The following is a 12,069-nucleotide window of genomic DNA, read 5'->3' as shown; positions in this document are numbered from 1 at the left end:
ATCTGTTTCTATTCTTTCAATATTGATATCTAAAGCAAAATCTGTTACCACAAAGGTCCTGAAGACACTAAAAACCAGTAAACATGTTCTCAGAGTATTTTCCTTTTCTGAAAAGGGCTCCAAGAACTATTCACAGGGATGCTCAAAGTGAATGTGAAACATTTATGTAACATATGTAGATATTTATATACAACACAGGAGATACCAAAAACTGAATATCAAGTGTAACTTCCTTTTCATCAGGCATTTCACACCAATATTTATCATTCTAAACAATTCCCCTCCACATAAATAGTCCCAACTTTGATTTTCCCAATAGGGAAGCAGTCTGTGGCCAAGATCTCTCTTGATTCAACAACTGCAAGAGCACTGGATAGAAAACAGAAATCAATTACTTCAAGGTCAAGGTCAATAAAAGCGACCTTGACCACTTACAGAGAGAACTCTGCATTTAGAAAAAGAGAAACACAGAGGCAGGGAGACAAGTTGGAGCAGCGGGTCAGCTGAAGAAGATAAAAGTCCAAAGAGGGTCACAGCAAGAAAGATGCATAATGGTGTTTGCACAGAGGAGCGGGAACACATGCAGAGGTAAAGAGTGCACTGTGGCACTATTTCTCCCTGAGTTGTCTTGGGTTTTGGAAGCACTGGCCTCTAAAACCATCTGCCCATCTGTCTGTGCCGGTGAGGAGCATCTGTGTGGCACTCGACCTGCTGTCACCAAAATGGCATCTCTGACTAGCAGTTCCAGGTTACATTAGACCCGCTGTCCTATAACATATACTGTGTTCTGTAAGTAATTTAGTGTCTTAAAAATTTGATAGGGATTAGAAAATTAACTGGTCAAAGATTTAAGCCAAATCATGAAGTCAGGTTAGAAGAGCCTTGATGACCTGTTCAGACTGACATGTTAATCCCAGGTCTCTATGTGAGTCTGAAAGGTGTTTTAAACAGCACTCTGGCTTCAATGGCTTGAGTCTTCAAGGTAGGAAAAGGATATCGTAGTGTAAAAAAGGCTGCTGACTTTTTCTTTTGGTTCTGAGACAGCAGAACATAACACAAAACCACTGAAAATGCCAAATATCTTGTTGTACATTGATTAATTCATGTGCACATTACAGAGTAGTGCTGGGAGGCTCTGCATGTCACATCCCCGCTGAATGAAAAAAATTCCTCTGAAAGATGCCCCTGAGTTCACTGTGCCAGGCATTCCTTCGGTTTGTCTCACTGGGATGACTGCAGTATACAGACTCACTGCATGCACCATAAAAGCCTCTGACAGCTTCCTCTTGTACTTGAAAAAGGAACATGCAATACATATCAACCCGCCAGGCAATTTCTCAGTCTGTTTAGAGCAAGTCAATCTTAGCTTCCACTGCAGTAGTGAAAATTCTCTGTGGAACAGGGGATGTGTTACGGTGTACAGGCCATGAGGGAGACAAAGAAAATTGGCTTGAAGACACCTTGCTCTACTGTGAGGGAGCTCTCTCCACTTGTGGTCATTTTAAATTAAGACAGTGCCTACTCTAAGGATATGACACACTGTACATTAGCTGCAGGTCTTTGGTGTGAGATGCTGCTAATTAAAACTGCATTTATCTGTATTCACTTACAAAGAGCTGTTAAACTAGCTCGCTATTTCCACTGTCAATTTTTATCTTGTTACTAAACAGCAGATGCACGTGTGCGTACACACATACCGTACAAGCAGAGTGAAGATTACGGGATAAATGTGTCAGACAGACTAGGTGCGATGATGCTAATTGGTCTTATGCACTCAGCTTTTGCGTCTAATTTCACTTCAACAGCTACAACTTACACATTGTTTCTGCTGTGGTGTGTGCTATGACATATACTGTTAAGACTGATATATTCTGCTAAAATTTGTGAACCACTCAGATGTTAAAAAAAATATCTAGTTTAACTTCTTTTATATCCTAACACCTACAGTAAACACACCATCTCGGTGCTTCTAAAAGAACAACAACAGGATGTTCCCTCTGTTTGTCTCTAGTGTGTAACTGGTCTCGAAACGGTTTGGAGAGTGTCATGTCAACATGTAAAGGTTTCTAACGCCTTCTTGTCCCCTCTTCAGCCATTCAGCTTTGAAGGCAGTGGCAGCCACATCGACTTCAGAGACAGACTGGGGGTGAAGGAACACATTTGGTATGTGTGAGCGGTGACACAGCCTTCTGTAACACAGACCGGTGGCAAGGTCGGTACCTGGGCGAGGCGAAGCTGCAGATCACTGAAGAACTGTGGGTATGTGTGTGTTGGTGCAGGCAGTGCCGAGTGCTGTCACAGAGCAATCAGTGGTGTTGTGACAGCAGTTGGCATGGGTCATGATATCTGCAGTACAAGTGGGAGGCAGGTGGAATCACACCTGTCACACCAAAAAAGGGGATTCATTGTTAAAGGATAGATTGGCAATCTCAAAACTTTTCTTGGTTTGGTCTCTCTACTCCTGTTCAGGTTAAATTTCTCTTGACTCGCTACTTTCCTCCTACCAACCATGAACCCAGAATACCAACTATTGTGCTATTCAGGATGTTGAGGTTCAAAGTGAAGTATATGTATAATCATTTTTTGTAACTCATAAGCCCCTAAAATATACCAATGCTCCAACTACTTCAAAGCTGTATTGTACGGTGGATGGCTGGTGGTCACACACCTGACACAGACAGCTTTCTCCACACTTTCCCTTGCTGCCTAAGGTTTGTTTATTAAATGTGCATAAAACAAACATCAATTGGCCTGTGTGACAAGAGCATTAAGTATTATGTTATATTCCTTAAATTCTAAATGAACAGTCCAAAGTTATCATATTCTTATGTCCATCTACATGAGGCAGTGATGTCTGAGATCATCGGTATTGTTCAAAAACTTAACTTTGTCTCCATCACACAGAGCCCTTTCCATAGACAAATTGCATTACATGAATTGGTGCACGTGCGCTGCAGTGCAGAGCTACACTGTACATCATGGGTGTCATATGTCAGTGTTTGTGTGTGCACCAAGGTGTATGACCCCTGACCACTGCACCTCAGCTTGTATTTTACTTTGGCATTCTGGATTAGAACACATCAACTATTTTCCTGTTATTATCGATCTAAATTAATCCACTGCCAAATATAGGAGCTTGTTAAAACTTGAACATGTGATTTTACTGGGGCACGTGCCTCAGTAAAAGGGGTTTAACAATACCTATGCCCTAGAGACAAACAATCTTGCATGCCTGACTATATTTTCTTTTTTCTACCAGGGTCCCCAAGCCTAAACCGATCGTTTGATTAGTGTATATTGCAATGAAGCCTGCAGCCCATAAGTCACATAATATACTTTTAGATGGCTTTGGTGAGCCCTCCGGGGTGCTTGAGGCCACTTCAGCTCACTGAGCCCTATGCAGTGTCTACAAAACTACAGTTCTCTACCAGAATATAAAGTTTTTCAATAGGACATATATCCACATAATGTCTGGCCAAGAGCCACAGTAATGTGCTGCAGGTTGGCTGTTTTATGTTCTGAGAAACAATATGCAGTTCCCAGCTATCAATGAAAAAAGCCCCATACCGTCAGTTCTGTACTGTAGGCTTTAGATGTGCATAGGCTAATTTTCTTGGAACCTATTCTAGAATTTAGAATGAACAAAAATTCCACTGACTATAGATTCAGCCACTGGCCAAGAGTGAATACCTTTTCCTCAAATTTTATTTGAAAAAAATTTAACTATGACCAGGAAGAATTGTGATTTTTCTGGAGACTACGGCGTATCCATAAAAAGAGACCTCCCATCCTCCACTGCCAGGAAACCATGTTGCTCATCTTGTTTATTCATCCCCACATGGTAACAAAACCACTCCATTACTTTAACCCTCTCTGCTGCTGCCATCCATCATTTCAATATTGTTGAAGAAATCCGAGTTCCTGAGCAAAGTTCCAAACATATGGGCCCCCTGTGTATCAGGAAAAAAGCAGGACACTGGATCCAATGGCTACGGTTCAGATCATCCCATTTAAATGAGAGAAACGTAGAGCAGAAGAGCTAGTTTCTTATATTCAAATGGTTGTTACCTGTAAATGCCCCACTAATGTTTTTACATGTCTTTAAAAAGGCAGCTGCTAACAAGTGGTTAAATGAGATTAGAGAGACTCTCTGGGATGTCAATCGTCATCACTAGTCTCCTCACTAGTCTGCCTTTACAGCCTTATTTTTAAACTTGTGCTCTTGCAAACTATTCTAACTGACACAGCCATGATCACTGGCTAGGATTCTGTAGAAGGGGTAAGTGCACTAAATCAGTTTACAAGTTGGAAGCTCTGGTGCTGACAGAGTCATGCTGTGGTATAGTTTATTTATAGACTAACAATAGCTTTTTAGTTCTGGCAATTACATTTGAGCTACAAAAATCATAGAAGTGGTGTGAAGATTATTTTGCTGAATAAAATGTGCAAGTGTCATAAACTGCTTATTTTGCACAATAATCCACAAGCCTAGGGTGAAATTGTATTGCCTTTTTTGTCGAGAGAACCAAGGTGATGCTAACTTCTGGGTTGGCCTACAAAAATCCCTATAGCAGTCTATTTAGCAGGGTTTAGCACTAGGCTGCATGTTTCTATTGCTTTAGCTGCCATTTGCAAACGCATGAGTAGTAGAAACATATATTAGTATAATGCATTCCAGTACAACACTGTTGCTAACTACAACCTTAGTAATAAATACAGAGCTAACAGTGAACTAAGGAACATTATTAGCTTCATAAAGGAAGAATTTGTGACAAAGCTGTTGGACCAGATTGCTTTACACTGTACATGAGCCAGGGAGTTTACTTCCTTACTCACATTATAACCCTTGGATGACAAGAAAGTACAATTCTCCATTTTTACTCCTTAACAATAACCTCAGCAGAAGACACTGTGGTCTGTGGTCTCTTGCATTCGTCAGCTGAAACTATGCTTTCCAGTGACACCTGAAGCTGCACTAAAAACTATTAGCTGCTATTACCAGATGAGTTTAGCATGACGTGGACATTTTCCATTAATCTCATTAATAGTCAGTCTGAAGAAAGGAGCAAGTGAAAATCACAGACCATTAGGATTGATAGGCTGTACCTCTGACAGACATCTTTGTTGCACTGGCGCTTCACTGTGCTGCTTGAAGATGACATGTGAAGAGCAGAGCCGTGTAGAATTGGTTTGAAAAGAAAAACAGAATTGTACAAATCTGTGAGACCAGTGGATGTTAACAATGTAACTGCACTTAGCTTAGATGAAAAGTTAAATGGCATTTGCAAGAAGAAGAATCCATTCTTTTTTGTGTGAATGCAGCATTGCTAGTGTTATCAAAATCTTCAAACCATTATTCAAGATGGCTTAAATTGCACTTCATTGCTACTGCAAAAATTTCTGTAGTGAATTGGTGCAGCATTCTAATTTGGAGAATTTTCATAATATCTAACCCCATTCTTGATAAAAACTTGTGATAGGCATTTTTGACGCTACCAGTGGTCAAACACAACTCTGTGACCCCTATTACCAGTGTTAAAACACACTGAACAGTACAGGTGGGAAACTTGAGTAACATGACTTAAGTCGCAAATATGAGGACTTGCTCGACTAACACTGGTAAAAGACTCTACTCGACTTTCTCTTGGTGTTCATGACCTGAGACTTGACTTAGGCTTGAGACAGATAACTTGAAATTACTTCACTGTTTTATTAAATATTTGCATTTTTCTAAATATTGAGTAGTTACATTTTGCTTTTGAGACACAATTGGGTGGTTTCCAATGCAGTGTGTGCAAATCTGGCAAACTACCAGAACGTGGCAATCCAGCAGAGGGCAGCACTGGTAGCATGATGCAGTTCTGATGGAGGGGACTAGTCCATAAATAATAACATTTAGATTCAAGGAGTATGTTGTTGATAAATGGTAGTAAGAAGAGAACAGCGATATGCAAAGAACACAAATGCGTCTTTTCAGCTAATGTTAGCTAACTTATCGGCTGGTCAAATGTTAGCTAGAAACCTAAAGTTAAATTTAAGAAGTTAGACTTGACTTCAAATTGATTACACATTTTATTGAGAAGAATTTGTGAGAGCCATAAAAGACATGCCTTTTTATTTAAAAACCAACAGTTCGCTTATAGTCCAGAAATGCACAATTAATAATCAGAGGTAGTTTGTGAATGTTTCACTTAAATACGTGATATTGCCCTAACATTGTCATATCATCAGAATTTTCTATGACTTGACTTGTGACTTGCTTGACTTGGGGACTGGAGTTGATTTGCTTGATTCTCACACCATTAACTTCAGACTTGCTTGAGACCTGACTTGCTTGTGACTTGCACATGTGTGATTTACTCCTACCTCTGCTGTACAGTATGTTCCCACCGGTAACCCCAGTTACTGCCAAATCAAGCAGGGATGAAACCAGAAGGATTATAAGTTCAGACTAAGAGGTAAAACTAGCAGTTTGATCTACACCCTCATCAAATGACATTTACAGTATGGCCTTTTGTTAAACAGTCATATATTCTTTCATGGGCAACTGGGTAAAAAGCCATTTTTCATTTCCTTCATCTCACTGCGGGATCCCATGGTAGCTCACTAAAATAATGCATTTATGCGTGTACACCGTGTGCGTATTCATTTTCTCCTCTCACCCAGAAAGCAGCCAAGTGAATAAGGTTACATGTGTGAGAGAGGATTACACTGCAGTCCAATAATAGTCCAACTGCAAACAAATGTCCCGCACCATGCTTCACTCTTCATGTGCAAGTAAATGCAATAAACACAATAATATTTAAATGAAGGTGAGAAGACAAGGAGGAGAGATTGATGGATGGTTCGGAGGCTTTGGAAGGGGGTTGATTTACATGCTCTGTCAATTCTCTGTTGCTGGCCAACATGCATAATTCATCCATTTTATTGACTACAGGGGAATTCTATTAGGTGATAGAGTGATACTCCCAAGAACAAAAGATGACTGTCCTCTTCATGACTGTCATCAGGATCCACAGTCCTGTTTCTCTGTGCACGCTGGCACCCGGGGACATAATTGATGACACACAGGACAAATGCTGGGAATTTATTTTCACCATGTTCACTGAACAGCTTCAAGTGTTATATATTCTGTCATGATGATGCTGAACTTAATCAGAATAAATGGTGAACTTGGTGTCCTTGGCAACAGATGTGGTCGAAGCCTAAATGAATTTGAGACTTGGGTCTGGATGCTGATGAATACATGAACAGCTTGTTATAGTAGAATAGTGTTATAGTATAGATACCTCAGTGCCAATCTTTTATTAAAACAAAAGACAATGCGTGCAGATATCTCAGTTGAATAAGTTCACGCAAGAGATCATAGTAGATAGTCTGAGCAATATCTCAGACTCTATGAAAAACTTTGGAATATATCCATCTATACTGTATTAACCTGATAATGGTCTGACCTGACAAACACTGGGCCATAGGAACAAAGCTGTATCCTATAATGTAAAGGCTATAAAGTGTTATAGTGGAAGGCAATCAACACAACTACGTGGGACGCCTCACAAAGTGTTGACAAAAGACCAGCATGTCAGGGTATTTTTGTCTTCTTTTCCAACAGGTGTCCGCAATGCTAACCCACAACAGGCGCGCTCTAAAACAAAAAAACATGCCTAAAACAAAAGAACAATATTGTTTTATTTCATATCAGTGAACTTATAAACATGTTAATATCACCCTCAAGTCATGAACATTGTGCCAATTCGATAGCATCATGAGATACTGATAATCCACACTCAAGGGAAAAAGAAAGACTGTTCCTTCCCAGCTGAGAGACCAGGAATGGTTCCAGGTTTAGTTTCGTTCATAGAATTGTATTTATATATATTTGTATATCTATATATATATATATATAGATATATATGTGTGTGTGTGTGTGTGTGTGTAAAAGTAAAGTCAGTCTGCAATGTCTGCTGTGTGATATGAATCCCAGAACAATAGAATTTAAAGATCCTTCCTTATCATCAGCATAACAGGCTGCTAGATATGACTGCTCAGGATCCTGCATCCAACATAAACTTTGCCAAAACCAGATTTTTTGTTCATTACTTGCCTTTATCTGAGAATTGACAGTTCAGATAGAGAAAGAGAGAGAGAGAGAGGAAACTATGGCAGAGAGAGAGGGGTATGACATGCAACTAAAGTCCCCTGGCCAGACAACAAACCCTGGACATTGTGGTATGTGGTATGTGCAATAACCACAACATGAATTTATGACTGTGACTGCCACATCTGACACAGTGGCCATCTCAAAAGACAAAAACATTGTGTAATATGATTCCATAATAAAGGACTTTAAAGAGTGAAGGGCAGTAACTCAACAAAGAGAACTTAAACTCTCAACAACTGAGAGGTAGACAACCACCTGTTCCACATTTCTATTGCAGGTCTTGGCTTTGTCCCCATCTGTCATCACAAGCATCAAAGAGGGTCCTACATGGCAAGTGATACAAAAGAAATAGCGATGTCTGTCTTCTGACAGGTCATGAATAACATACTAATGAGACTCTTCAAAGACTTGCTATAGAAAAGCGACTTATGACGGAAATCCTTTATATGGCACAGTTTAAAAAGACCTTTGAATGATTCATTGTCTTTATAAGTGTCCTAAAGTGCTTCTGAGGAGTCAGTCAGCTAGTGGAAGGACCAGCTAAGAATTACTGAGGAGAATTAGGCACCCAGGAATCGCTATTTCTAAAGCTACCATACATGGTTTCGTTTGAATAACCTTCATTATCCATAGCTGAGGATAAAACTGACTTTAATGCCATTGTGAATACAGAGAGTGAGACAAAGAAATAAAAACAGAGACATGACCAAGTTGAATCAGCAGTAGCAGAGACTCAATGAGCTAATCCTCAGTGCCAGCGAATCACCATCTTCAGCTGCTAGCTCTGACATATCTTCATAAACTTTCTTCTCATGTCTACAGCTCTGTCATCGCCACTTTCAAGGCCCTGTTTGTGCTGTGCACCAAAGACCAATTAGACACTCTTTGCAAACTCCCCTGCACTGTATGCCATGCCAATTTTAATTGACAGCAGCTCTTCTATCTCTCATGTAATGCCTGAAAGGGACACGAGACTCCCAAGGAGAAAAAAGAAAGTTCCACTGCTACTCTTTTTAATTGTCAATGTCACAGTTAAATCAAAAGAACAGTGTAATGTATTCACCACACAATCTATTTCTTCTCTGAGGGTAGGAACATGGGGGTCCACTTCAATACTACTAAGACTTCCCTAGTTTGCTCAGAGTATGCTTGCTAAATACTATCCAGAGTGGATATGCACACTGAATAGTGTTTTGTAATTGATACGAGGCAGATTAATAAGTAGCTTTTTAGCAAGCTCCCATTGGAGGTCAGACTTGCTCATGGACAATTCCTTGGGTGTTAAAAGTTATTTAAGTTAAGATGTTGTGCTGTGCTAAGAATTAACTGGAAAGTTTAATGGTATTCTACTGTAGCTCAGACCACAATGAAGCCTTGTGGCTACCAATATGACCACCTTACATTTAATTTCACTAAAGGCAGAAATCCCATTCTGGCCAGGATTTAGATGAATAAGCCCTATTTCAGCTATCTTCTGTTGACCTCACAAGCTGCAAAGTTATTATTCTACAGGACTGGTAGAGAGGGGATAGGTAAACAAAGAGCATTCTTAATTGGTGAGAATCAAACTTCCCATTTCCCATGTAACTCCCTCTGAGGGAACTGAACTGCTGTGACTGAGCTAATGAGAGCCAGAGGAGTGAAGGCACAGGCTCAGTGACACACTCTTGGCTCTTAATTTGTGAACTTCCTCTCAACTGGCAAGCCTGCAGCTCTGTCCCCCAGCTGATGTCACTCTGTTGGCACGTCCAGGTCTGCCCCCTAGGACTCTCTGGGTAGCACCGGCAGAACTGCATTGACACCTTGGGTAGCGGGCGCCAGGGCAGACAGGTTAGCTTTTGGAGGCACTGGGTGCAAAGGAGCAGTAACATCACAGTCTGTGTTGATTTTCAAAAGCGTGCAATGTGTGAGAGCCAGGGCACACTGAACACAACAGTGTATAATGACAGACTTTTACTTTACAGAGTAAAGGTGACTGCGCTGAGTTTGAAAAAAGTATAGCAAACCAGATGCTACGTGAAAAAGGGCAGAAACTTGCCCCAAGACAACATCTTTAGATACAAGATAATCCTTTATTGTCATTGTAACACGTACAACAAATTTTTAGAATGAGCTTCAGTCGGTGTAGCAATTACAAAAGAGGATCAAAAAAGTATTGTGAATCCAACTTAAAGCCAGAGTTCATGCACATACCTTTCGTCTAGCAGTTTGTCTCCAAACATCCAGTGGATGTGTGGCGCAGGGTAACCAGTGACCACACAAGGCAGCAGCACGCTGGTGCCCTTCACTTTTGACACAGGCACAGGCTGCACCAGGAACTCCAGTTTCCTCTCTTCTCCAGTTTCTTAGATGGGAGAAAAAATAGTCTGGGTTAAGGCTGGGCTGAGTAAGTGAAGCAGAGCAGCAGTCTTCTATGTTATGCAGTCCACATGTCAAAGTGTCCTTGGGCAAGACACTGAACCCCCAAGTTGCCCCCGATGGTTAGAGCTATCGCTGTGAGTTGGTGCTGCAGATGGCTGCCTCGGTTCTGTACCGGAAACAAATTCCTTGTGTGTGTAACATACTTGGTCAGTAAAGGTGATTATCCTTAACAGATGTCATCCGTCTTAAAAACTTCAAAAGAATGCACGTATGACGAGCAGTCGTTCCTGACAACCCTCAACCCAAGAAATGGTCAGATGAAAAATGGCCATGTTGATGTCTGAGACAGCTGAAGTCTACGCTCTTTAGGAGTTCAAGGGGATCCTACGTAATTCTAGCTGCAGTTAACTGCCTGAGCAGCATCATGCAAAAACCATGTATGACCCCAGCACATACACAGTAACTGCAGACAGCCACCTTTGTTTAAAACCCTCTGTGCTGAGCTTAGATCATCATTCTCAAAAGCTACCTAATTACAACAAAACAAATGCATGAAATGATTTTCATTCTTTTCACTTTAATGTATCCCTCCAAAACACACCCATTGCTGCTTCATTCTCGTGCTGCTTTGTTGGTGAAACCAAATAACTGCAAATGTACTTCTGACCCTCCTACATCTGGCATCATCCACACAAAAATCCTTTCCCTGTTCTCCCACAGCTTTGAGTTCTTTTGAGTTTTGTATGCATCCAGCCAGCCTTTTGCCACTCCACTACACATGCAGAGATAAACACCCCCAGTTTGCGGTCTTGTTGAGATCTGATTTATGATCTCTAATATCCTCTACGTGCTGCCAGGAGCCTGGCGCTTAACAACTCAGTAAATAGAACTTGTAGATGGGTGAGACAAAACACCGCCACAATGGAATTTAGCCCCCTTTTGCTACAACAGCTCTACCACTGCATTTGGCATTCAACCATCTCTCCCTACAGTTAGGCAGATTTCCACATACTCGTGGTAGTGAGCAACCCAGAGTGTACCTCTGCAATCAAATAATCCACTGAATTATTTTTTTGTTTTAGTTTACTACACAAGAGGTTCTGCTATAACATAGAAGCACCAACGTATTTGCACAGCAATCAGAAATGTGGAAATGTCTGATTAATAGGTAACGACTGAGGGCAAGAGGATACATTTTTTCATTACATTAACAGTGGGAGTTATCTAGTATCATCCCTGTTTGTGACTATAAAAACCTACATCTACACAACTTCAGTTCCTCAAATTACCTGGCACTATCTGGAGCTGGGCCTCGTCGCTGGACTTGGATGAACCCACATTTTCCACCAGACAACGGTAGAGGCCAGCGTCAGCCTCCGAGGCATTGCTGATCGCCAAGGCTCCACTGGGCAGTTGGACCAGCCTGGTGCTCATCTCCAGTGGCTGGCGATCTTTCTCCCACCGAGTGAAGGACACTAGATCCGAGTTGACTTCACAGGCCATCACCTGACTGTCCCTTAGATGCACAGTGGCTGGCGTTGGCTGGC

At 41.1% G+C, this 12,069-nt stretch overlaps 1 protein-coding gene across 9 annotated transcripts in view; it reads right to left on the bottom strand.

Moving 5' to 3' along the window:
• neo1a (neogenin 1a) overlaps positions 1 to 12,063 on the bottom strand; it is a 71,502-nt gene extending 59,439 nt beyond the window's left edge. For all 9 annotated transcript variants that reach the window (XM_020605748.1, XM_020605754.1, XM_020605756.1 and 6 more), the window contains exons 1-2: positions 11,812 to 12,063; positions 10,355 to 10,505 (exon numbers count right to left, since the gene is read on the bottom strand). In XM_020605748.1, coding sequence (XP_020461404.1) covers positions 10,355 to 10,505; positions 11,812 to 12,025 — 365 coding nt within the window. In that variant the 5' untranslated portion in view covers positions 12,026 to 12,063. The remainder of the gene's footprint in view (positions 1 to 10,354; positions 10,506 to 11,811) is intronic.
• Positions 12,064 to 12,069: the final 6 nt, after the last annotated feature.

This window comes from Monopterus albus, unplaced genomic scaffold (assembly GCF_001952655.1).
Source record: "Monopterus albus unplaced genomic scaffold, M_albus_1.0 scaffold72.1, whole genome shotgun sequence".
NCBI lineage: Eukaryota > Metazoa > Chordata > Actinopteri > Synbranchiformes > Synbranchidae > Monopterus > Monopterus albus.
The sequence above is the reverse complement of the archived record's forward strand: the minus strand, read 5'-3'. Positions and strand labels throughout refer to the sequence as shown.